The sequence below is a fragment of the Geotrypetes seraphini genome, chromosome 14 (genome assembly GCF_902459505.1).
Source record: "Geotrypetes seraphini chromosome 14, aGeoSer1.1, whole genome shotgun sequence".
NCBI classification, from domain to species: Eukaryota; Metazoa; Chordata; class Amphibia; order Gymnophiona; family Dermophiidae; genus Geotrypetes; species Geotrypetes seraphini.
In genome coordinates this window covers 2,325,947-2,350,372 of record NC_047097.1, presented here as the reverse complement: position 1 = coordinate 2,350,372, position 24,426 = coordinate 2,325,947, and the positions used below count along the sequence as shown (strand labels likewise).

The following is a 24,426-nucleotide window of genomic DNA, read 5'->3' as shown; positions in this document are numbered from 1 at the left end:
TGTAAGATACATAGGAGTCTATTAAATTAGGGGAGGACTCTGTGGCGTAGCAAGGGTAGGAGATGCCTGGGGTGGTAGTGCCCCCTATCCCCCCTGCTCCTTCCTTCCCCCCAATCCACACTCATGCTCTCCTGTCCCCCCACGTACCTCTGTAAATCTTAGCCAGTGGGAGTGGTTTCTTCAGCATGCCATTCGCACCAGTGTTGGGTTTCCCTCCGACGTCATTTCCTTGACCCACGACCCAGAAGTGATTCAGAAGAGAACCAGGCCGGAGCAAGCAACAGGCAGGAGAAGTTTCCCGTGCTGGCGAAGATCTACAGAGGTATGGGGTGGATGGGAGGGATGGGGCAAGTGTGGTGGAGCAGGGTGGAAAGGTGCTAGTGCCCCCACTGAGATGGCGCCCAGGGCAATCCCCCCTCCCCTTTATTACGCAAATGGGAAGACCCCCCCTAGCTGGTTGTGAATGAAGGTTTAAAGGACAAAATCAATAAAAGAAGAATGTTTTATAGCAGTACACCACTAATTACCACCACTAACAACCTACTGCTGCCTGGTATAAACAAATTCAAAGGGATATGTGCATTTTCTGGCAACACAGGAAAAAAAAATGGTGCACCACTTTCTTCTTTAGAAAAAAGGTAATACAAAATGACTTTTCTCAAATTCTTTAAATATCATATTTATTCATCATATTCTAAAAAGAAATCTTCTTCTGCAATAATTTCATGAATATTTATGAGAATGTGTTCAGAATGTAGATTTTTATATGACGCTTAACCTATCCAAATGTCATCCGAACAAATTCTGCCAAAAGCAAAAAGGAGGTCAGCATGATATTTTTAAAGTTTCTACAACCTTCATTAAGCGTGCTGATAATATTCTAATGTGAAATTTAAATTGTTAAATAGCTTGAGCTTTGTGCGAATTTCAGCTGTGTCTGACACTGTAGATGATAATTATTTTTAGCAAGCTATGTTCACACTGTGCGTTTTCCCCCTAATGATTTCTGACAGTTGGTATCTGTCCTTTAAGTCAGTTTGTTGTAGGTGGAAAGAAGATCACTGGCAGGCGCTGAAGCTCTCATTACCGACAGGTCTTTGAATTACAGTTTTGCTTCTTCTGCTCCAAGTACTACCTTATTCAGTACAAAGTGCGTCTTGATTATACTAGCTGTGAAGCCTTTAATGACTGGCCCCAAGAAAGCATGGCAGACAGTTTTGTTTTCTTGTTAATAATACCGTATTTTCACGCATATAACGCGTGCGTTATACATGATTTTACAAACCGTGCATAACCATGCGCGTTATACGCGTGAGCGCGTTTTACAACTTTTTTTTTACATAGTTCCCCCCCCCGACGTCCGATTCACCCCCCCCGCAGGACCGCTTGCACCCCCACCCCGAAGGACCGCTCGCACTCGCACCCGCACCCCCACCCCGAAGGACCGCTCGCACTCACACCCGCACCCCCACCCCGATGGACCGCTCGCACCCCCACAGCCTCCCCCCCCATCATGAAGAAGCTGCCTACCGTTGTCCTGCTGCTTCCTCTGCCGGCGGTCCCGCCCTTTCTCTGAGCCCTGCGTCTGCGCTGCTTCCTCTTCCGGCGGTCCCGCCCTTTCTCTGACATCAGAGAAAGGCGGGACGGGCGAAAGGAGAGTCGGGCGGCGATGGGCATGCGTGGTATATGGGTGTGCGCGGTATATAAAATTTCTTTACATAAATTACAGTTTCCTGCGCGCTATACCCGTGTGCGCGTTTTACACGGGTGCGCGGTATATGAGTGAAAATACGGTAATAAAAATAATTTTATAATAATAATTTTATTTCTTATATACTGCCCAACCAGAAGATCCGGGAGGTTCACAGCAAGAGAACTGAGGCATATCAGTGAAGATGCAAGATACAGTAGGAATCAGTAGAATTCAATGCTATACAATACAATAAAATACAACATGATACAATGTAGAGTGATACAAAGCAAAGTCATCGCATAAATTTACCAAACAGGTAGGTTTTCAGCGATTTTCTAAACTCATAGTAAGATTGGGAGTGGGCAGAGAACACATCCAAGATGTGGCCTTAGCATGCCCCTTATGCAGATCTTTCCCGTGCACCATCATTTGTGCCGTGGCCAGAAAATGACATTTTCCCCATTTAAAAAATTTATGTCCATTAGTGCATGCAATTTAAAAACAAACAAACCTGCACAGTCATGCCCACTTCTTCATCCCCCTAACATGCCCCCTTCTGGTGTGCACGCACAAATTGGCAAATTTACCATGGGGCACTAGTGCACATCTTGTAGTAAGCCCACGAGTCCCATGAGAACTGACAGCAACCAATCAGAAAGCGGCGCGGTTCATAGACAGTAACGCGGAAGACAAAGGTGTGCGCCGACAACTGAGCGCAAGACGGAGACGCGCGCCAAAGAAAAAGACTATTTTAGGGGCTGCGACGGGGGGTTTTGTTGGGGAGCTCCCCCACTTTACTTAATACATATCGCGGCGGCGTTGTGGGGGGATTTGGGGGGTTGTAACCCCCCACATTTTAGTGAAAATGTAACTTTTTCCCTAAAAACAGGGAAAAAGTTAAGTTTTCAGTAAAATGTGGGGTGTTACAGCCCCCCACACCCCCCACAACGCCCCCACAACGTAGCCCCTAAAAACAGTCTTTTTCTTTGGTGCGCGCCTCCGCGCTGCGCTCAGTTGTCTGCTCACGCCTTTGTCCCGGCACGCTTTTGACCTGACACCAGCGGCGCGGGCCCAAACGGGAGCACGGAAAGCTTTGCTCTTGACCTCCGTGCTCCTGACCTGTACGCCGCTGGCCGGGAAACAGAAGGAGACAGCTAGCGAGGGAGGAATCACGATGGACCACCAGGATGTTTTTAACAAGGTACGATGGCGGCAGGGGAGGGTTGGGGTTATACAAAGGCACCGGGAGGGATGATAAAAATACCGAGACAGCCATTTAGGAAGGGAGGGAGGGATTTAAAAAGGTACAGGGGTGGCTACCACACAATGAGAGGAGGGATGGGAGGGTTTTACGGATCGTGGGGGCTGCAGCGCACGGGACGTCGGCGAGTTCCTTCCCACCCACCCACAACTCCTGTCGTAGCTGTAAATGTATAGCAAAGATGAGGTAGGAGGGTATCTGATAGAGGGGTACATGCACAGCAGATGATTCACAGGAAAACACCGGGTCATCTGTGGTGGCAAAGGGCATATCTCCTTGCTTGGACGGTGAGGAGGCCAAGCCATGGCATTCACTGCATTCACAACATAGCGAAGGGACCCAGCCTTGAACGGGCTGGGTCCGGATGAAGAGTGGGGAAGCTTGGATGGCCCCCACAAATTGGTAATGCTGTGCAACTTGTGGGTGGTATGTTTCTGTGGCAACAGGTGATTAATCGCCTATTAACATTCTAGGCAATGTACAATACAATTAAATCGAGGGGATCAAAATAAAAATAATTAACAAGAAACCAAAGCACGAACAAGACCCACAGACAAACGGAAGACATGAGGGTAGAGGGTGAAATACAATATTTTAGAAAAGAAAATAGTTAAGGATAGCACAGAGAGGTAGAGGAAAGTTAGTTGAGAGCTGCCTTTCATAGACTGTAAAAGAGTCCTGAATTATGAAGTAAAAGCGTCTCTATAGAGGAAGCTTTTTAAAGCTCCTTTAAATTTATCAATATTTGATTCTTCCCTCAGATAACAGCAAATGAAGTGGTACGTCGCATTTGAAAAGTTTTGAGGGAGGGAACAAAAAGTAGATTTTGAGAAGAAGACCTTAGTTAATTTAAAAAAATTAAATTTAAAATTTAGGTGCAGAATTCCACGTGGCAACTAATGACATATAAGTTGAGGTGCCTTCCTACACCTAACGATGCCTCCCTGAAAAGTAGGCTTGTCTAGGGGTGGAGAATAAGTGTGGTTCACTTAGGCTTTGCTAGGCATCCGACTTAGGCACCAATAAATTAGGCCTGGTGAAAATCAGGCCTAATATACCGGTGCCTACCTTCAGGATGCCTAGTGACACCTAGACACCGCTAGGCGGGATTATATAAATGGCGCCTAGCGGTTAATTGACAACTGTGTCGAGTGAGGCCTACAATTTAGGTGTCGCTAGGTGCCGTTTATAGAATCTGGCCCTTACAGCTTCCTAGTTAGGACTAACAAGTTAGTGTGTGGTTATCACAACGTGTTAGCTGGATAGCACATCCATGCCCATTCTCCACTTTGACAAGCCCCCTCCAGAAAATAAATCCCCCCCAATAGATCTGAATGTTTAGCATGCGCAAACAAGTTACTTACTGCAAAATGTTTTAACACGCTTTGCCATAAGTGTTGTCATGACTTTATAATTTCTCAGGAGGGATATTATCATTACTATGAAGGACTACTTGAAATTTTGGAAACTGTTAAAGGTTCTTATTTCATGATGCCTTAACATCAGTTCTACCCCTATTTAGCCATTAAGTTTACATTTACTACAATTACACATTTGACTACTGTTATTTTTAGTTTTCAGTGTTGGTTTTTTTTTTAAACTTCTTTATTCATTTTAAAACTACAATTGTGCACAAAAATGGTACAATTACATAAAAATTAATATTATAGCATCTTCCACTTTTAAAGACAATACGAAGACTTATTTTCCCCCTCCAATTGGACAAGAAATCATAAAAACAATCTAACCATACTTTCCAATCAGTACCAGAACATCCCCCTCCCCCCCAAGGATGTGTATGTATTCATCAATAAAATAAAAATAAATCAGTCTCTACAATATTTAGTTAATGGTTTCCAAACAACCAGAAATTTTTTATAATATCCTTTTTGAATGGCCATAAACTTTTCCATTTTAAAAACATAACATAGAGATGAGTAATTTAATCTATCCCAATTTTTCCAATTCTTTAAGATAAGCTGCATGGCAACCCCCGTCATTATAAGCAAAAGTTTGTTATTTTTTGCTGAAATTTGACTTTTTGCTCTCATAGATGTTCCAAATAAGATAGTATCCCTACGATCCAATTTCCCTATGATCCGATCCCGAACCGTGCATGCAAATGAGAAGAAACGACATGCAAAATAGGCAGGGACACGATTCACAAAACTTTTCAGGGAATTGCAACTGGGCTGGCCGATCCAAAAAAAAGCCACTGCTGAGGACCAGTCGCTCAGGTCCTTTCCGACTGCCCTGCTTCGCTGCTCTCAGCCCTGAATCTCCTGCGAGCCCCAAATCTACTTCTCTCTCCTGCCTGCCCCGAATATCCTGCGTCCCATGAATCTACTTCTCTCTCCTGCCTGCCCTGAATCTCCTGCATGCCCTGAATCTCTCCTGCCCTTCCCCGCAGTGCAAGTCCGTCGTTTTAACCCACGGGCTTAAAGCGGGTTAAAACCACGGGCTCACATAAAAATTTAAAACAGTTTTAAAAAAAATCTCTGCCGGGCTCGGAGGGCCAGCACATGCACAGACCATCTGCATCAGGAACGCTCTCTAGCGATCCGTGCGGTGGGTGGGGGGCATGTCAGTGATCGTCCCCGTTTGCATGCAGGTCTTTAGTGAATTCGTCAGCCTGCATGCAATTGGGCACGGATCGGACACGGAATTGGGGGTTAGTGAATCTAGCCCCAAATCCATAGCATTTCAACAGTAAGGGTGTGTCTGTGTGTGTATAAAGATAGGAGGAGCAAGCCTAGCATTTACATGCACTGGTAATACAATACAAGTAGTTATGTGCTTAACTGCCTGCAATTAGGTGCTTGCACATCATCCCAGCAACCTAACTTTGAGAATTACCCGCTTGATAAACAGGAGCGGGGACTAGATAATTTACTGTACTTTATCTGAAGGGCATAAATAACAAAAGCAGGCATCATAAACAACAAAATGAACAGAATATTACATCACATTATAGGGCAGCAGAGGGGTATAATCATGAACAAACAGAACTGGAAGCTTTATCAAAAGACCAATCTTCTGTACAAAGTCCAACAAAAAGAGCTAATAGAACTGACGAGCCATAATTGTCTTAAACAATTTGTGGTTATCCTACAAATGCCGAAATCTGATTGATTTTTTTTTTTTTTTAACAAAGAGACTCTTGTCTGAAAAACTGATGGCAGGTATATTAATTTTAACTCAGATCAAAGTTTGGTCATATGCAATAATTATTTTAAACAATTTATATCATAACCCTATAATATAAGTGATGAGACAAGAAGAAAAATTTAGGTTAATGCATGCATATATTAAAGACTTACTTTAACAAGGAAAAAGGACACGCCATAAGTCCTGAGGGAGCGGGCTAGCTTCACATATTTGACTTTGGCTTCAATTTCAGCCATTTCACCACAGTTTTTGTGTTCCTATGAAAGCAATTCAATCTATTAAAATGTACCATTGACCATGCTTTCATACATATACAATATCTACTAAACTGACACTCTCTTTTATTTGTACTAGATACGAATATGTTTACTTAACAGTAGGGATTCTCAAACTGCAACCCACAGCTCATTTTTGCTTCCCACCATATTTTTCTTGACAGTGAATAAAATTGCTGAAAAGTTATCAAGGCTGTAAGGGCTCCAAGGTTCCACCAGCCAAAGAAGAGCTACGGAACAAACTTAGGAAACTTGACAAAACACCTCAGGCACATATACACAACTTTACTCATCTAACTTTGAGGAGAATCCTGTACCAGCCCCTCTTAGTGACTGCTTTCAACCCCTAACTCCTCTCACCTTGGGTTCTGCCGTACATGTCATATAGGTCTGTCCAAGTTAGATTGTAAGCTCTTCTGAGCAGGGACACTGTACTAAATGTCAAAATGTACAGCGCTGTGTACGCCTTTCAGCGCTATATAAGTGATAAATAGTAGCAGTGGTAGACTTGTCCTATTTGACCCTTCTCTTGAACAGTTTGGGGATCCCTGCTTTACAAGGCGTAGTAAGCCAGAAAAAAACACGCAGCCATCCTTGGATATCCCATCTTGTAAATAAAAATAGTTAACATGCATTTCACATAAGCTGCCATTTCAGAGACCCTACTTTAGTAATGGATTTGATATACTGTTTTTCTGTGGGTACAATCAAAGTGGTTTACACATATACTATATGCCAGGGGTAGGGAACTCCGGTCCTCGAGAGCCGTATTCCAGTTGGGTTTTCAGGATTTCCCCAATGAATATGCATTGAAAGCAGTGCATGCAAATACACCTCATGCATATTTATTGGGGAAATCCTGAAAACCTGACTGGAATTCGGCTCTTGAGGACTGGAGTTCCCTACCCCTGCTATATGCAGATACTTTTTTTCTGTCCCTAGTAGGCTCACAATTTGGGGCAATGGAGGATTATGTGACTTGCCCACAGTCAAAAGAGCTGCAGTGGGAATTGAACCCAGTTCCCCACGTTCTCAGCCCACCGCACTAACCTGGGTCAGTGTAAGGTTATTAGATGCCCTAGATCAGTGTATTGTAAACTGTGCCGTTAGATGCCGGGGAGGAGGAGAGGCACTAGCCAACTGCCTACAGGATGAGCCTCTCGTGGTGAGAAGCATGTTCTGTACGCAGTCAGCCAGCGCCAGTGCCTCTCCTCCTCCTTGGCATCTCTCCTCCTCTCCACACCTTTTCTTTTTCATCCTCCCCACTAGCACCTCAGGGCCCTGTCTGGAAGGCCTCGGCACACGTGCAGATGTCGTGATGTCATGCATGACGTGAACACACTTCCAGATGCCACAACCCTCAGTTCAGTGTGCTGCCGGCTCGTAAAGTTTGCGAGACACTGCCCTAGATGAACCTTCAACCTTGTGCACCTCTCAATTTAGAGCCCTCCTTCCCCCCCCACCACAAGAGTTTGCTAAAGTAAACAATCATGATTATCAGAATCTCTTCCCTCCCAGAACATTCCTGTAAAAGTCACAATTGGACATCATACTTTTAAATATTAAACACACAAGAATAAATGGGCTATTTATTAATGATAACTTATTAATGACCTTTATGAAGATATCCAGCCAGAGCAGAGTAGAACAGGTTTGAAAAGAGCCCATTCATACTGCATGTAAAGCATGCACTGGTGGTTCTTTGAGTTTGTGTAGCTGTCAAGACCTATTGTATTGCTGCGACTATAGCTACTTTTTGTTGCCCCAGGTAACCACCGAGTTCTGCCTAACAGTTGGACTGATCCTGATTTTAAGACATGAAAAGGCCAGTTAGTCAACCCGTTTGCTTTAAAAAAAAATTTTTCTATAAAGTATACAATGCCGAGTGGACTTCTACATCTATGTACCAGAAATACCAAAGAAAGCCAATTTAATCATGAATTAATAATGTTGGACAGACAGGATGGACCATTCAGGCTTTCATCTGCCATCATTTACTATGCTACTACTATATGAGACTTTGGCTCATGATGTTGGCAAGTGCTTCAGATTTTTGGTACAATTTTGTGTCAATCCGAGATTTTCCGGTTCCATTGTCAAGTGGAAACTTGAAATCAAGCAGCAAGTGTAAAGCAGAGATCAATGTGGATCCTACTGGACAGATTAAATGAGGTGTATGGCCTTTACTGAAGTCTCCGTTCCTATGGATTCCAGCTTGCCTGATGGTAATACACCTAGTAATTCTTTACTTACTTCTTTACCATCTTGGGGAAGGGGAGAACAACCTGATTCACAAAGGCCCATTTACAAAGCTAAGCTAGATGTTTGCTTAAATGTGCATTCAGCACTTACCACAGCTTAAAAACAACATCATTAGCATGCAGCAGAAGTCATCATCACCAGTTAACAAACAGGCCCCTTAGGATCTTAACTTTATAGATAGCATAATTCAGTCTAACATGGTTAATACAAATTAATCACAACTAGATAAGCCAATCTTGCAATCTGATTGGCTAGTATTTAATATTCTCCCCCCCCCCAAAAAAAAAAAAAAAAAAGTCCATTATTGTCAGGTTAAAGATCATGGAAGAAAACAATATTCTGAATATCTGACAGTTTCAATATTATTCTTAGCTTGATTTTGTTTTAAGTGGTGTATTGTCAATGTGGTGTGGTGTGGTCAATGTGTCTCATTTACTGCTAAATTGCAAGGCAGATGGTCTTCTCGGTGTGATAAACTACACCAGTGCGGGTCAAGTTAAACTGAACTTCTCACTCACAGCTAAAAAGCATCAGAGAGGTCATTTACTAACTTTATTTTGTATTTAGTTCAAGGAGAGTCAATCTCCAGTGTACTAGGCATTTCTTTGTCCTTGGACCTATGGACAAATTACAATTGCTATCGCCAAAATTATAAAATGGGCCCTGCAGCAAATAATGTGTGTTAATGGCATCGGCATGTGTTTGGAGCAAGCTCTTTATTAGTTGGGACTCAACACTGGCAGTGTTTCAGCAAAAGCCTTCATCAAGACTCCTGATGAAGGTTTTCGCCCGAACCACTTGCCAGTATTGAGTTTCACCAATAAAGAACTTGTTCCTTTGCATCCCATTCGTGTGCCCTGTTGGTTCCCACGTTGCTTGTTTGACGTTAAGTGTTCTTCATGGGACTTTTCTGTGGATTTGCATGCGTTAACCATTAGGAAAAGACCCACCAAATACAAGTAATTTACAGCTGCTCGACTGCTTTGACAAATATATGATTTTTCAAAATGTACCATTCTATTAGGGAGCAGCAGATCAGAAGGAAAAGATTGTAGAGAATCTCTAAGGAAAAGGAGGAGACTAGCAATTGTTGCCATGTTAACACTCAAAAATGATAACCTCATAGCAACGCATGCAGCAAAACTCGAACCCTCCATCACTAGATTGTTAACCTCAACATCTGACTTCAAAGCTTTCCGTAAAGAAATCAAAACGCTGCTATTCAAAAAGTATATACAATCTACCTAATCTCCCTCTCCTCTTCCACTACACCGACCAGGTTTTGCTCACTCCCTGGCACCTTACCCTCAATCGACCAAAAAAAAAACAAAAAAAAACCCAACAAAACACGGAACCTAATTCATCCTACCGAAACCGATTACCTACCAATGCATGGAAACAGACTATTGATATGTAATGTAATGTAACTGATCTATCTTCTAATATTACTAAGTCTACACTCATTCTGTTGTTAAGTCTTACCCTCAATCTGTTTCTCCAATGTCATGTACCCTCCTGGAAATGTCCAGCTTCTTCCTATGTAATCCGCTTTGAACCACAAGGTACAAGCGGAATAAAAATCACTAATGTAATGTAATGTAAAAATTCAGCCTTTAACATACCCATTGATCTCAGCATTTTTCTCCTTTCCATTAGTCACTAAATGCCTGCTTCCAGCAGTAAGAGTAACACTAGTAATACTTTTTATATAATTTGCAGCTTGAGGTTCAGCATATGTAGGCAATGTAAAATTCTTTACTCAGATCTAATGTCTCAATTTCTTAACATTGCTAAACACAGTTCCCAATTCAATAGAATATGATTTCAGGTAACATATAATAACCCTTCTATCTAAACCTGTGGTTGTATCTTTGCTCTTTAAAAATTATTTAACTCGGTGATAAAAACATAACAACATAAGAATTGCCACTGCTGGTCAGACCAGTGGTCCATCGTGCCCAGGAGTCCACCCCTGTGGCGGCCCTTAGGTCAAAGACCAGTGCCCTAACTGAAACTAGCCTTGCCTGTTTACTTTCTGGTTTAGCAGGAACTTGTCTAACTTTGTCTTGAATTCCTGGAGGGTGTTTTCCCCTATAACAGCCTCCAGAAGAGCGTTCCAGTTTTCCACCACTCTCTGGGTGAAGAAGAACTTCCTTACGTTTGTACGGAATCTATCCCCTTTTAACTTTAGAGAGTGCCCTCTCATTCTCCCTACCTTGGAGAGGGTGAACAACCTGTCTTTATCTACTAAGTCTATTCCCTTCATTATCTTGAATGTTTCGATCATGTCCCCTCTCAGTCTCCTCTTTTCAAGGGAGAAGAGGCTCAGTTTCTCTAATCTCTCACTGTACGACAACTCCTCCAGCCCCTTAACCATTTTAGTCGCTCTTCTCTGGACCCTTTCGAGTAGTACCATGTCCTTCTTCAAGTACGACAACCAGTGCTGAACACAATATTCCAAGTGGGACTGTATCATGGCCCAGTACAGCTGCATGATAACCTTCTCCGATCTGTTCTTAATCATTCCTAGCATTCTGTTTGCCCTTTTCACCACCGCCGCACATTGCACAGACTGCTTCATCGACTTGTCGACCAGTACTCCCAAGTCTCTTTCCTGAGGGGTCTCTCCAAGTACTGCACTGGACATCTTGTATTCATGTACAAGATTTTTCTTACCGACATGCATCACCTTACACTTATCCATGTTAAACCTCATTTACCATGTCGCGACCCATTTCTCGAGTGTATTTATGTCATGTTGCAGGTCTTCGCAATCTTTCTGTGCCCTCACTACTCTGAATAACTTTGTATCGTCTGTGACTTTAATCACCTCGCTCGTCGTACCAGTTTCCAGGTCGTTTATAAATATGTTGAAGAGCATGGGTCCAAGCACCGAACCCTGCGGCATTCCACTCGTGATGCTTTTCCAGTCTGAGTATTGTCCATTTACCCCAACTCTCTGTTTCCTATCCGCCAACTAGTTTTTAATCCACGTGAGTATTTCACCCTCGATTCCATGGCTCGCAATTTTTTGAAGTAGTCGTTCATGCAGGACCTTGTCAAACACCTTCTGAAAATCCAGATATACAATGTCGACAGGGTCATCCTTGTCTATCTGCCTGTTAACTCCCTCGAAGAATCTGTTCTCATGATCACAATCCCAGCTGGGTTTTCAGGAAAGCCACAACAAATATGTTATCAATTCATTTAGGTACTCAAAACAAAAAGAAATATTAAAGGGGCTCAGATTTGATATACCGCCTTTCCGTGGTTGCAATGTAAATAGTTAACACTCGTATTATATAGAGGTACTTATTTTGTACCTGGGGTAATGGAAGCCAATTTATGTCCAATAACAAGTAGTTTAGATACTCTACTTTACCTGAAACACCCTCTTCTCTGCACCTCTTTGCTTGATATATTCTTTAGGTAAAAACTCTTTTAGCCTGAAAAAAAAAAAAAAGGAAAATAACAGAAAAAGGTCTAAGCCTTTATAATTTCATTATAAGAACGTACAGTAAGCCTTACTGTACAGATTAGTTGAATTTGTTTCCCTTAAATTTATCAGTTTAATTGGGTAGGATGGGCGATATTTTATTAATACATATTTATATGATAATGGAATATATGGTAGGGAGGGGTGGGAAGGGGGAGGGATAAGAATATATGTAATGTACAAATGATAGTCTGTAAGTGATGTATTTATTGTCAATGTGATTGAATATATATATATATATACACTTAATATAATTTTGAAAATGAATAAAGAATTAAAAAAAAAAAAAAGAATAGCCTTCCTGGGTCAGACCAATGGTCCATCAAGCCCAGTAGCCCGTTCTCACGGTAGCCAATCCAGGTCCCTAGTACCTGGCCCAAACCCAAGGAGTAGCAACATTCCAGCATCTCAAAGAATAGCAAGATTCCGGAACCCCAATGAGAACAACATTCCAGAGCTGAGATTGTGATGTCATAATGCCTCAGAGCCAACCTCAGTGATGTCACAATGGCTTAATTGTTCTATACTTGGCTCATGTAAGAACATAATAGCCTCCCTGGGTCAGACCAACGGTCCATCAAGCCCAGTAGCCCGTTCTCACGGTGGCCAATCCAGGTCCCTAGTACCTGGCCCAAACCCAAGGAGTAGCAACATTCCAGCATCTCAAAGAATAGCAAGATTCCGGAACCCCAATGAGAACAACATTCCAGAGCTGAGATTGTGATGTCATAATGCCTCAGAGCCAACCTCAGTGATGTCACAATGGCTTAATTGTTCTATACTTGGCTCATGTAAGAACATAATAGCCTCCCTGGGTCAGACCAACGGTCCATCAAGCCCAGTAGCCCGTTCTCACGGTGGCCAATCCAGGTCCCTAGTACCTGGCCCAAACCCAAGGAGTAGCAACATTCCAGCATCTCAAAGAATAGCAAGATTCCGGAACCCCAATGAGAACAACATTCCAGAGCTGAGATTGTGATGTCATAATGCCTCAGAGCCAACCTCAGTGATGTCACAATGGCTTAATTGTTCTATACTTGGCTCATGTAAGAACATAATAGCCTCCCTGGGTCAGACCAACGGTCCATCAAGCCCAGTAGCCCGTTCTCACGGTGGCCAATCCAGGTCCCTAGTACCTGGCCAAAACCCAAGGAGTAGCAACATTCAATTGACTTAAGAACAATATTTAGGGTTACCAGATGTCCGGGAAAACCCGAACATGTCTTCTTTTTGGAGGAATGTCTGGTGCCTAGATGGACAGTCCAAAACCCGGCAGTTTGTCTGGGTTTTGGAAAGCTCTGACCTCCCGGCTGCTTCTGGAGAGCGTCTGAGCATGCGCAGATGACATCACATGCATCTGCGCTTGCTCGGATACCTGCCGATGCGGCCCTTAGGTCAAAAAACAAAGGCAAGGCTTTGCATGGGTGGAGCTAGAGGTGAAACAGGGTGGGGCTAAAGGCGGAACAGGGCAGGGCTGGGGGTAGAATGGGGCATGGCTAGCAGCAGAACAAGGCGGGGTCATGTGTCCAGGTTTCTCCAGACAAAACTCTGGTAACCCTAAATATTAAATTAGTACAAATGAAACTACCTACCTTGATATAAAGATATGCACAGAAAAAAAGATTATATTACTTTAGTTTACTAAATTATAACATTGTTATAGTATATTTACCTATGATATACAATACAGGTCAGAGCCTGGAAATATATGTAGCCTGGAGTGTGCCTTTCTCCTGTGAGGCATGACCAAGAGGACCACTTTGGCTAATTCAAAGCTTATTTTATTAAGGTACTTGCTCTGAACTGCCTTCAGATGCCTTGCCAAAAATCAGCAGAAAATTCAGCCTCTTGCCTTCTGTTATATAAGCAAGAAGATATTCTGTCAATCAAATTAAACTACTGGATGAATGCCCTGTGACTCCACTTGGATACATAGCAAAAATTACAGTGAAGCTGGTGGCAAGGCTTTACTCCATGGCCCCTGAATTTCATCAGCTTTTTGTACAGCTGAAAGTAGATTCCGCGGTGGCTCAGGTTACTAAACATACCTCTTTGCCTTGTGAAGGATGCATGATGCTCAAGAATGCACAGGATTGAAAAGTAGGCATGGTTCTAAAAAGACAATTTAAGGCCCTGGCTTTGGGGATTAAAGCTGCAGCGGAAGCCTTGTTTGTGGATGGGCACGCCACACCAAGTTATATCAGTCTTCAGTGCCAGGGACAATGTATATCCTAAACTAGTACTGGAGGGGTTAGATCAGTGGTTCCCAATCCTGTCCTGGAGGACCACCAGGCCAACTGGGTTTTCAGGCTAGCCCTAATGAATATGCATGGAGCAGATTTGCATGCCTGTCACTTCCATTATCTGCAAATCTCTCGCCTGAAAACCCGATTGGCCTGCTGGCTCTTCAGGACAGGGTTGGGAACCACTGGGCTAGATTATGTGGCAGATGCCCTGTATGATTTCATCAGTCATGAGCAAAGTTTTGACTTATGCTAATTCCACCTGCAGAATGCTCTGGATCAGGCAATAGGCAAAGGATTCAGCCTCCAAAGCTATTTTGAGCAGGCTTCCCTTTAAAGGATAGATGCTCTTTGGTAAAGGACTGGATGACCTAAGGCCAGCATAGCAGATTGCTGCCCTAAGTCTTTGCAAAATAGTAGACTGCATTCTGCCAGAGGGGCCAGTCAGATTAATTTTTGAGGCTCATGGCGTTCTTGGCAATACTAAAGTGGCTCTTCTGGACAGAGATCCTTTCAGGGATCCAGGCACAGGCTTGGCAGTACCAGACAGTCTCAAGCCTCTGGTTTTCGAGCTGGTGCAGCCTTCAAGAAAATGGAAAGATACCAAGAGAGTAGCTGTGCCCCTGCAGATAGGAGGGAGGCTGTTGGTTTACTGGGAGGATTGGGTGCAGATTTATTCAGATCACTGGGAACTAGATCTTGTTCGGGAGGGCTACAAGATTTGTGGAGTCTTCAGCAGGGAGACCAGAAAAAGCGACCAGGGTCCAAGCGACAGTACCAAGAGGTATAAAGACTTTTGGATATTCGAGCCAAAACCCATTCCTGAAAAAGAATCTGGCTCAGGCAGATACTCCATATACTTTATAGTGCCAAAGAAAGGCTCAGACAACTGGAGACAAATCTTAGACCTGAAGTCTGTGAATGCGGCTCTATGGGTGTCTCACTTCAAAATGGAGATCATTCGGTCGATCATCATGGCAATGGCTCCAGGGGAATTTTTTGCCTCTCTGGACTTGACAGAGGCATTTCACGTTCCCATTTTCCCAAACCACAGGAAATATTTAAGATTCTATGTCCTAAAGAGACATTTCCAGTTTGTTGCACTGCACTTTGGGCTGGCAACTTTCTGGACTGCACTTTCTAGTGGCAACTGTTTCTGCAAGAAGGGTCTCAGAGTTGCAATACTCTCATGTAGAGAGCCATTCCTCAGGATCACAGAAATGAGGATTTCTCTGTGCACAGATCCTTCTTTCCTACTGAAGGTTGTTTCAGCCTTCCATGTCAACCAGGAGGTTTGTTTGCCATCTTTTCAGTCTACAGGTTCGACGAAGCAGGATAAGCTATTGCAGGTACTAGATATCAGAAGAGCTTTGCCCCACTATTTGGAGATGATCAATGATTTTTGGCTTGCAGCCCATCTTTTTGTTCTCACTAGTCAAGTTACAGGTGGCAAACCAGCCTGCTGGCATCTGTTTCTAAATGGATCCATAAGGCAATTTCATGGGTATACATTGGCTGTGGTAAAAAAAACAACTGGTCTCGCTGAGGGCACACTCTACCATTAGTGTGGCCTCTTCATGGGCAGAGTCTTGGGTGGTTCTGCCTGAGGAGATATGTACGGCAGCTACAGGTCTACTCTCTATACTTTAATGAAGTTCTATAGAGAGAACATAGTGGCTCTTGAGGATGCCACGTTCGGATCCTCGGTCTTACGGGCAGGTTCATCGGTCCCACCCTAGACATAAGCTACTGCTTTGGTACGTCACTTATCTGGAACCCTTTGCCCAAGAAGGGAAAATTAGGTTTCTTACCTCAATAATTTTTGATAATAGGGCAAAGGACTCTAGACGATCCACCCTATTAGTTACTTCTGCTTTTAGCCTCAGACAGATTTTTTGAATCTGGAAATGGAGATCTTTTCCAGCTAGTTAGTTAAGAATATACGGGGAAAGAAAGAAGGGTGAAGTGTTGAAATTGGTAAGAGGTGGGTTAACATTGTTCACTTTATTTGTTACAGAGCAGAACAGAAATGTACTGTATTGTTGGGGAGGTTGCCCTGTTCCTCCCTTTTTGATATCTTATATTGCAGTGGTGATTGACTGCTTTGGTACAAACTGAAGGTGGCAATATAGCCCACCTGGAGCAGGCGGCAAAGTCAAAAGATGTAGAGGACATCCTTCTGTAATCAATTTGTGACCAGAGATATAAAACCTATCATCCAACATCCTTTGCCCTTCTACTACAAAAAAATTATTGAGGCAAGAACCTTAACTTTGCCTTGATCAATAATGGCAAATAGGTCATCCAGCAAGGTCAGACAAAATATCATCCTGGATTACTCGAAATAATATGGGAACTACAGAATATATTAGAATATATACAACTTCCTAAAAGGTAGACTATTATATATTTACTCCTAGAACATTCTACCATAATTCTACATGGATTGTTTTAAAAACCGTTCTGATTCACACTGTTGCCTAACTCTAAAAAAACTTATAAAGCACCAATATCTTTCATTCCCTCTAGTACCCTACCCTATCGGCCTCATCACTCCTGTTGTTAATTCCCTACCTGAGCAGCATGTATAAATTCACCCTTTTGTCCTATCTGTCATAATTAGATTATAAGCTCTTTCCAGCAGAGACTGTCTCTTGCATGTTTAACGTACAGCGCTGCATGCTTCTGGTAGCATTATAGAAATAAGTAGTAGAAGTTACCTCTGAAACACTGAATGCTATCAAAATGTGCTAGGGCTTTGGCATTTATCACTGTTGCACTAAATTTAAAAGAGGAATACTGAGAAAACGCATACTCTAAAAATCCAGGTTTATGTTTATTGTCTATGTGAGGTCCAAACTGTATCTGTGCTTGAATTCCACCAAACTCGCAAGCCTTCTCGAAGGAAACTGGATGTGAGCCATTTAGAATATCATCTCGAGCCTGTAAAATGAGCAGACAAACTCCCATAAGAGGTAGGTCATGTTCGCAGTGTCTGTGAGGCAAAGAATACAATAAATGCTTTATTACTCTTAATAAACATCATTTTTTCAGTCTGTGAGAAATTTAGAAAGTTTTACCTCATTGTTCCTCCAATATAGATATGTAGATTGGGATAATTTTACAAACAAGGCACCTATAAAAGTGTCAAAAAATGTGCCTATTTTGTACCTATTTAGGCAGCCAACACTATTTTATTTATTTAAAACTTTTTTCAAAAAACTAATCTGTGGCGTGCAACTGCTCTTATATACATTTGCATTTGTTCTGAGGCAGCTTGCATGTATGAAAACATGTATGAGGTATACACGTCACAACTTCACCACAGTCAGGGTTGGTATTACACATACTGGGGCCCAGGGCTAATATTTGTAAGGAGGCCCCAAACCCTGGTTTGTCTTCAGTATTTGGTAGGCTTGGGGGTCCCTTCTGGCAAGAGGGTTTGTCGAGTTTCTCAAGTTTATTTAAAAGTTTGATTAAATTGCAATATCATATTTCAAAGCAATGTATAATTAAAAATTGGGGTACCAACAACACTCAATTCGCACTAGACGTGGACAATATCAGACATACATAAGGTGGGCAGGTGGAACTACACTAAATTAGAGAAAAAGAAGGTTAGAACAATAGGGAAGGTAATTGTTTCCAGTTAAAATTTCTTTTTAAAAAAGAAGTAGCCTCTAAAGGTTTTAAGATTCAAACTGTGTACTTATAAAGCCGACTTTTGAGATTCAAATGCGTCCTTATAAAGCCCTATTTGCATCTAACACTGTCCTGACCCAAGCTGTGCCCAAATGCAGTCCTCAGAAATGCCTATGGGCACCACCTATCCCATTAATTTGAAGTGTAAGCCGTCTAGACATCTTCCTCGATGGGCGGGATATTGAACCCTTATTAAACTTGGAAACTATGCATGAACCTATAAATGTGTGCTGGTGAGAGCATGTAAGCATTCATGCATTCAGTTTTATAACAATCTTTAAATCATCTTTATTAAACACAATGCAGCAGTCTACAAATTCCAACTAAGTAATAAATCAGGTATTTTCCTTGCTTTTACAAGTAAAATTTTTTGACTACAGATCTTCTCATTCCCCAACTCAGAATCATCAGCAGATACAGTCCAGCACATGTGTTCATATAACCTTAGCAGTTCTTCAATATTACATAAATTTCAGTGTGATCTCCAAGAAATTCTTTAATTATTGTTTCCTTATGACCCTTAATAATGGCTGACCATGTTACAATTATCACTTGAATGAGAGCACACTTGTTCTCAAATCTGTTTTAGCCTTCAAGGTCCCTGACCAGTTGGAAAAGTCCATAATAGCCTATATGCATAAAACAGTACACAGAAACAGCCTCCTCAATCACCAGAGATCATTTTCAGTCATGAAGTCCTTCTCCAGCAGGCCCCCAAAGGGCCCAAGTTCTGTTTTAGGGCTCTTGCAGTCCTTGAGGGCTTTATGGAATAGTGTGTTCACTTTCAGTGTTCTTCCCCCCCCCCCCCCACCCATCCCCTTCATCCTCCCAAATTATTCTAGATGACATTTTCAACAGGGGTAGCAAGCTCTAGAACTAGCTTTAGGAAAGGTATGTGAGCTTCCTCTTGATTATGACACTCTATAGCCACAAAACCATACCCACACAGACTATCTCCATACTTTCATGCATGTTGATCGAAACACGGACCATGTCGGGTTCCTTGATTTGCAAAAAGGTGGTTATATTATGCGCAACAAAAGACTGTCTAAATAAACATAGCCTGCACCTTGTACATTTGTCTGCAGTTTCTTTTTTGTTTGGCGTTGTGTTTCACTGCAGACCCGTTGGATTTTGTTTTTGTTTGACTTTCATATATCTTCACCTCCAAATCTTCTATAACAGCTTACTGGTTCTCATTAAAGGATGTACAATCCGTTCTCGTTATTCCCAGCAGTATGGTTCATGAAAATGTTCGCGAACTGTGAATAACAAAATGCTGAGTCTATCAGAAAATAGGAGGTTAGGTTCCAGCAGTACACCTTTTGTCTCAAAACCATGGAAAGTGAACAGTGGGATCCTATTGGGAGAATAGGGTTAGGCTTCTGCATGAGACAACATTTGAAGTACTGAGTTCCCTCCTGAAATCCCATTCTTACCACCCTCCCTCCCACTAGTGTTCCTTGTCTGCTGCCGCCACTGCCATGAGCCCCAGCAACCCCTCCCCCTGAACCAGGAGACTTCCCCCACCGTCAGTGCACCTCCCTTCCTAAACAGTTACCAACACCCCTCCTGGACCCAGAGGAAGGACTCCAGGCCTACCTTATTTTCCTGGTGGACTAGCGGTACGTTGGGTTAGAAGTGATTCCCACTCACTCCTGCCCATACTCTTTCAGCAATGAAAATGGCTGACAAGACTTCCAGTGGTAGTCCTGTGAGGCTCTGATGGTGGGGAGTGCCAGTCTGTGAATATGCGAACACAGCGGCACAAATGGAGAATATTGGTTGCAATTTATGCAACCACAGATAAGCAAATTCACGAATCGTGAACATACAGATAACAAGAATGGAAAAAACTGCTATATCTCTCCAAAATTTCCATATATCTTGTGATTATTATGACATGAGTCTTTGGACCATTTATCACACTGTATAGGAAAATTTTGTTTTTACAGGAAATTCTTCTTGCATAAACAAATAAAGCTAGGGAGGCGTGATTTGGTAAATGTATGTAGGTGACTCTAATGTGCATGCTTTAATTTTTTCCCGCCTACAGAAGCTGTAAGTCGCTGGCAGACCGCCGATGAGTGAGGAAAAGTAAGTGAGCACCGTCCAATTTTCATTTTTGACAAAATGACAGAAAAAGTTGAATGCTGCTACTGCATTAAATTTTGTGTAAAGCTTGGTGATTCCCAAATGGAAACGATAAACAAGATTCAGCAGGCCTTCGGTGATGAAGCAATGGGTACCACACAGATAAAGGAATGGTACAACTGCTTCAGAGATGGCCGCACATCAGTGGAGAGTGAAGCACGTTCTGGTAGGCCCTCAACATCCAGAAATGAGATTGTCATTGACCAAGTGAGGATCCTGGTGATGCAGGATCATTGAATCACCAAGGGGTACTACCAAGAGGTTCTGCATCACCTTTGTAACGCTGTTAGATGCAAACAGCCGGACCTGTGGGCAGCAGGCAATTGGCAGCTCCATCACGATAACACACCTGCCCATTCTTCACATTTGATACAGAGTTTCCTGGCCAAACACAACACACCTGTGATTCCTCAGGCTCCGTGTTTACTTCAAGCTGAAAATGCCCCTGAAAGGGACCAGATTTCAGTCAAGAGAAGACATCATGCAGAATGTGACAGACCAGTTGCGAGCAATCTCAAAAGAGGCATTCCAGCGCTGCTTCCGACAGTAACAGAACCGTTGGAAGAAGTGTGTGGCAGCCCAAGGGGACTACCGTATTTTCGCGGATATAACGCGCGCGTTATACGTGATTTTACGTACCGCGCATACCCCTCGCGCGTTATATGCCTGAGCGCGGTATACAAAAGTTTTTAAACATAGTTCCCACCCCGCCCGACGCCCGATTCACCCCCCCAGCAGGACCGCTCGCACCCCCACCCCGAACGACCGCTCGCACGCGCTCCCACCCGCACCCGCATCCACGATCGGAGCAAGAGGGAGCCCAAGCCCTCTTGCCCGGCCGACTCCCCGACGTCCGATACATCCCCCCCCTGGCAGGACCACTCGCACCCTCACCCCGAAGGACCGCCGACTCCCCAACAATATCGGGCCAGGAGGGAGCCCAAACCCTCCTGGCCACGGCGACCCCCTAACCCCACCCCGCACTACATTACGGGCAGGAGGGATCCCAGGCCCTCCTGCCCTCGACGCAAACCCCCTCCCCCCAACGACCGCCCCCCCCCAAGAACCTCCGCCCGTCCCTCAGCCGACCCGCGACCCCCCTAGCCGACCCCCACGACACCCCCACCCGCCTTCCCCGTACTTTGTGTAGTTGGGCCAGAAGGGAGCCCAAACCCTCCTGGCCACGGCGACCCCCTAACCCCACCCCGCACTACATTACGGGCAGGAGGGATCCCAGGCCCTCCTGCCCTCGACGCAAACCCCCCTCCCTCCAACGACCGTCCCCCCCCAAGAACCTCCGACCGACCCGCGACCCCCCTGGCCGACCCCCCCACCCCCCTTCCCCGTACCTTTGGAAGTTGGCCGGACAGACGGGAGCCAAACCCGCCTGTCCGGCAGGCAGCCAACGAAGGAATGAGGCCGGATTGGCCCATCCGTCCTAAAGCTCCGCCTACTGGTGGGGCCTAAGACGCGTGGGCCAATCAGAATAGGCCCTGGAGCCTTAGGTCCCACCTGGGGGCGCGGCCTGAGGCACATGGGCCAAACCCGACCATGTGTCTCAGGCCGCGCCCCCAGGTGGGACCTAAGGCTCCAGGGCCTATTCTGATTGGCCCACGCGCCTTAGGCCCCACCAGTAGGCGGAGCTTTAGGACGGATGGGCCAATCCGGCCTCATTCCTTCGTTGGCTGCCTGCCGGACAGGCGGGTTTGGCTCCCGTCTGTCCGGCCAACTTCCAAAGGTACGGGGAAGGGGGGTGGGGGGGTCGGCCAGGGGGGTCGCGGGTCGGTCGGAGGTTCTTGGGGGGGGCGGTCGTTGGAGGGAGGGGGGTTTGCGTCGAGGGCAGGAGGGCCTGGGATCCCTTCTGCCCGTAATGTAGTGCGGGGTGGGGTTAGGGGGTCGCCGTGGCCAGGAGGGTTTGGGCTCCCTTCTGGCCCAACTACACAAAGTACGGGGAAGGCGGGTGGGGGTGTCGTGGGGGTCGGCCAGGGGGGTCGCGGGTCGGCTGGGGGACGGGCGGAGGTTCTTGGGGGGGGGCGGTCGTTGGGGGGAGGGGGTTTGCGTCGAGGGCAGGAGGGCCTGGGATCCCTCCTGCCCGTAATGTAGTGCGGGGTGGGGTTAGGGGGTCGCCGTGGCCAGGAGGATTTGGGCTCCCTCCTGGCCCAATATTGTCGGGGAGTCGGCGGTCCTTCGGGGTGGGGGTGCGAGTGGTCCTGCCGAGGGGGGAGAAGAATCGGACGTCGAGGGGGGGCATCAGGCTTTCAGGATGGGGACAGGACTTCAAGGGGGGACAGGCAGATCTTCAAGGGGGACAGGCAGACCTTCAAGGGGGACAGGACTTCAAGGGGGGACAGGCAGACCTTCAAGGGGGGACAGGCAGACCTTCAAGGGGGGACAGGACTTCAAGGGGGACAGGCACGGAGAGGCGGGGCAGTGCACCGAAAGTCAGGGCGGGTGAACGGTGAGTCGGGGCAACCAGAGGAGAGTCGGGGCAGTGCACCGAAAGTCAGGGTGAGTCGGGGCAACCAGATGAGAGTCGGGGAGGGCGAAAGGAGAGTCGGGGTGGCCAGAGGAGAGTCGGGGTGGCCAGAGGAGAGTCGGGCAGCATGCGCGTTATATGCCTGAGCGCGGTATAGAAAAGTTTTTGTACATATCATCGTGATTTCTGCGCGCTATACCCCTGTGCGCGTTTTACAATGGTGCGCGTTATATCCGCGAAAATACGGTACTTTGAAGGAGATTAGTATAAGATTGTTGTATCTGAATACGAGTATTTTTATGAATAAAGGTCCGATACTTTTTGAACAGCCCTTGTATGTTTTTATTTGATCAATTTTAATATACATTGCTTTGAATTTATTATAAAAGCGTTTTTATCAAATTAAAAAAAAAACTTGGAACCTGGATCCAGGGCTAGACTTACATTTTAGGTACACTTACATGTTGGAGGATGGAGGGAGAGAGGTGAATATTTCCCAGCCCCTCCCCTATACTGCCACCAATCAAAACCTCCCCTTACCCCCCTTCACCCTAACCCATCATGTCTGACATGCATTTTCCACATTGTTTCTCTTTTAAAACTGCAAATGCAAAAGCATCTTGCTCTGATCCAACTTAATCAAAACTCTATCCTCATTGTAGAAAAATATCATCCAGAAAATCCATTCTATATCAGTTTTAAGCCATGTTCACATAGGAGTAGGCTGAAAATCCACCTACCACTGCTCCTACTACACTCTGCAACAGCAGAAAGAAGTTAAGTCCACTTATGCTCAAAAATAAGGTATGCGCCTCTCTGTAATCTAGAAGTACATCCTATCTTAATGCAGACTTGTATATTCAGCACACTCTGTAAAGTGGCACTGAAAACACATTTGTTCAAAAGCTAACTGCTGCCACTGAAAATGACCTTGGCTATACCGATCTCCCAAAAAAATAGAGTGGAGGGAAAAATTAAACTATTTACAAAAAGATCCTCTCAAAAAACTAATGAATCTTATATCACCATCCTTGCATAAACCATTATTTATGAGGGAAAAAGGACTCCATACCAGAGTGTAAATCGGCTAACTGGTGACCCCTATAGGTATCAGGTTGACACTTTGAACACATCTTTGTGAAGTTGGAGTACAGCTAAGAAGGGTCTACTCGCTGAAAGAACATTTGGACTTGTGCAGATAAGTGCCTTTTTTGGTTCTTAAATACTGATTTGGGGTTCTCTGGATTATGAAGTTGTTTTTTTTTTTTTTTTAATAGTTTCTCTAAGTGTCTCATTAAGACACGTAATACATGCAGTAAGGAACCATGGCAAAATGTACATCACCAATATATGGACTTGACCGGTGATGTGTTCAAGGTAACACCCTGATACCTATAGGGGTCACTGGTTAGCTGATTTACACTTTGGCACCATAGTCCTTTTTCTCCTGTAAATACTGGCGATGCACAGATGGTGATAGAGGATTCTGTCTGTTTTTTTGGAGAGGAACTTTTTGCAAATGAATATACACACAGGCATGAGCATCTGCATTTACACCAGCTCTATGGCTGGCTTAAGTGTTCACACTTAAGTGCATATATACCCTATTAAGCTAGTAGTCGACAAAGCAGTGCTTATTAACCCTCTCCTGAAGACATGCTTAGCTGGTCAGGTTTTTAAAATCATCACGAAGAAT

General features: G+C 44.4%; 1 protein-coding gene across 2 annotated transcripts in view; it reads right to left on the bottom strand.

Moving 5' to 3' along the window:
* Window positions 1-24,426, bottom strand: part of TLN2 (talin 2) — a 572,423-nt gene that overhangs the window by 310,271 nt on the left and 237,726 nt on the right. For both annotated transcript variants that reach the window (XM_033920311.1, XM_033920312.1), the window contains 3 exons: window positions 17,214-17,341; window positions 12,042-12,105; window positions 6,275-6,379 (listed from right to left, as the gene is read on the bottom strand). In XM_033920311.1, coding sequence (XP_033776202.1) covers window positions 6,275-6,379; window positions 12,042-12,105; window positions 17,214-17,341 — 297 coding nt within the window. The remainder of the gene's footprint in view (window positions 1-6,274; window positions 6,380-12,041; window positions 12,106-17,213; window positions 17,342-24,426) is intronic.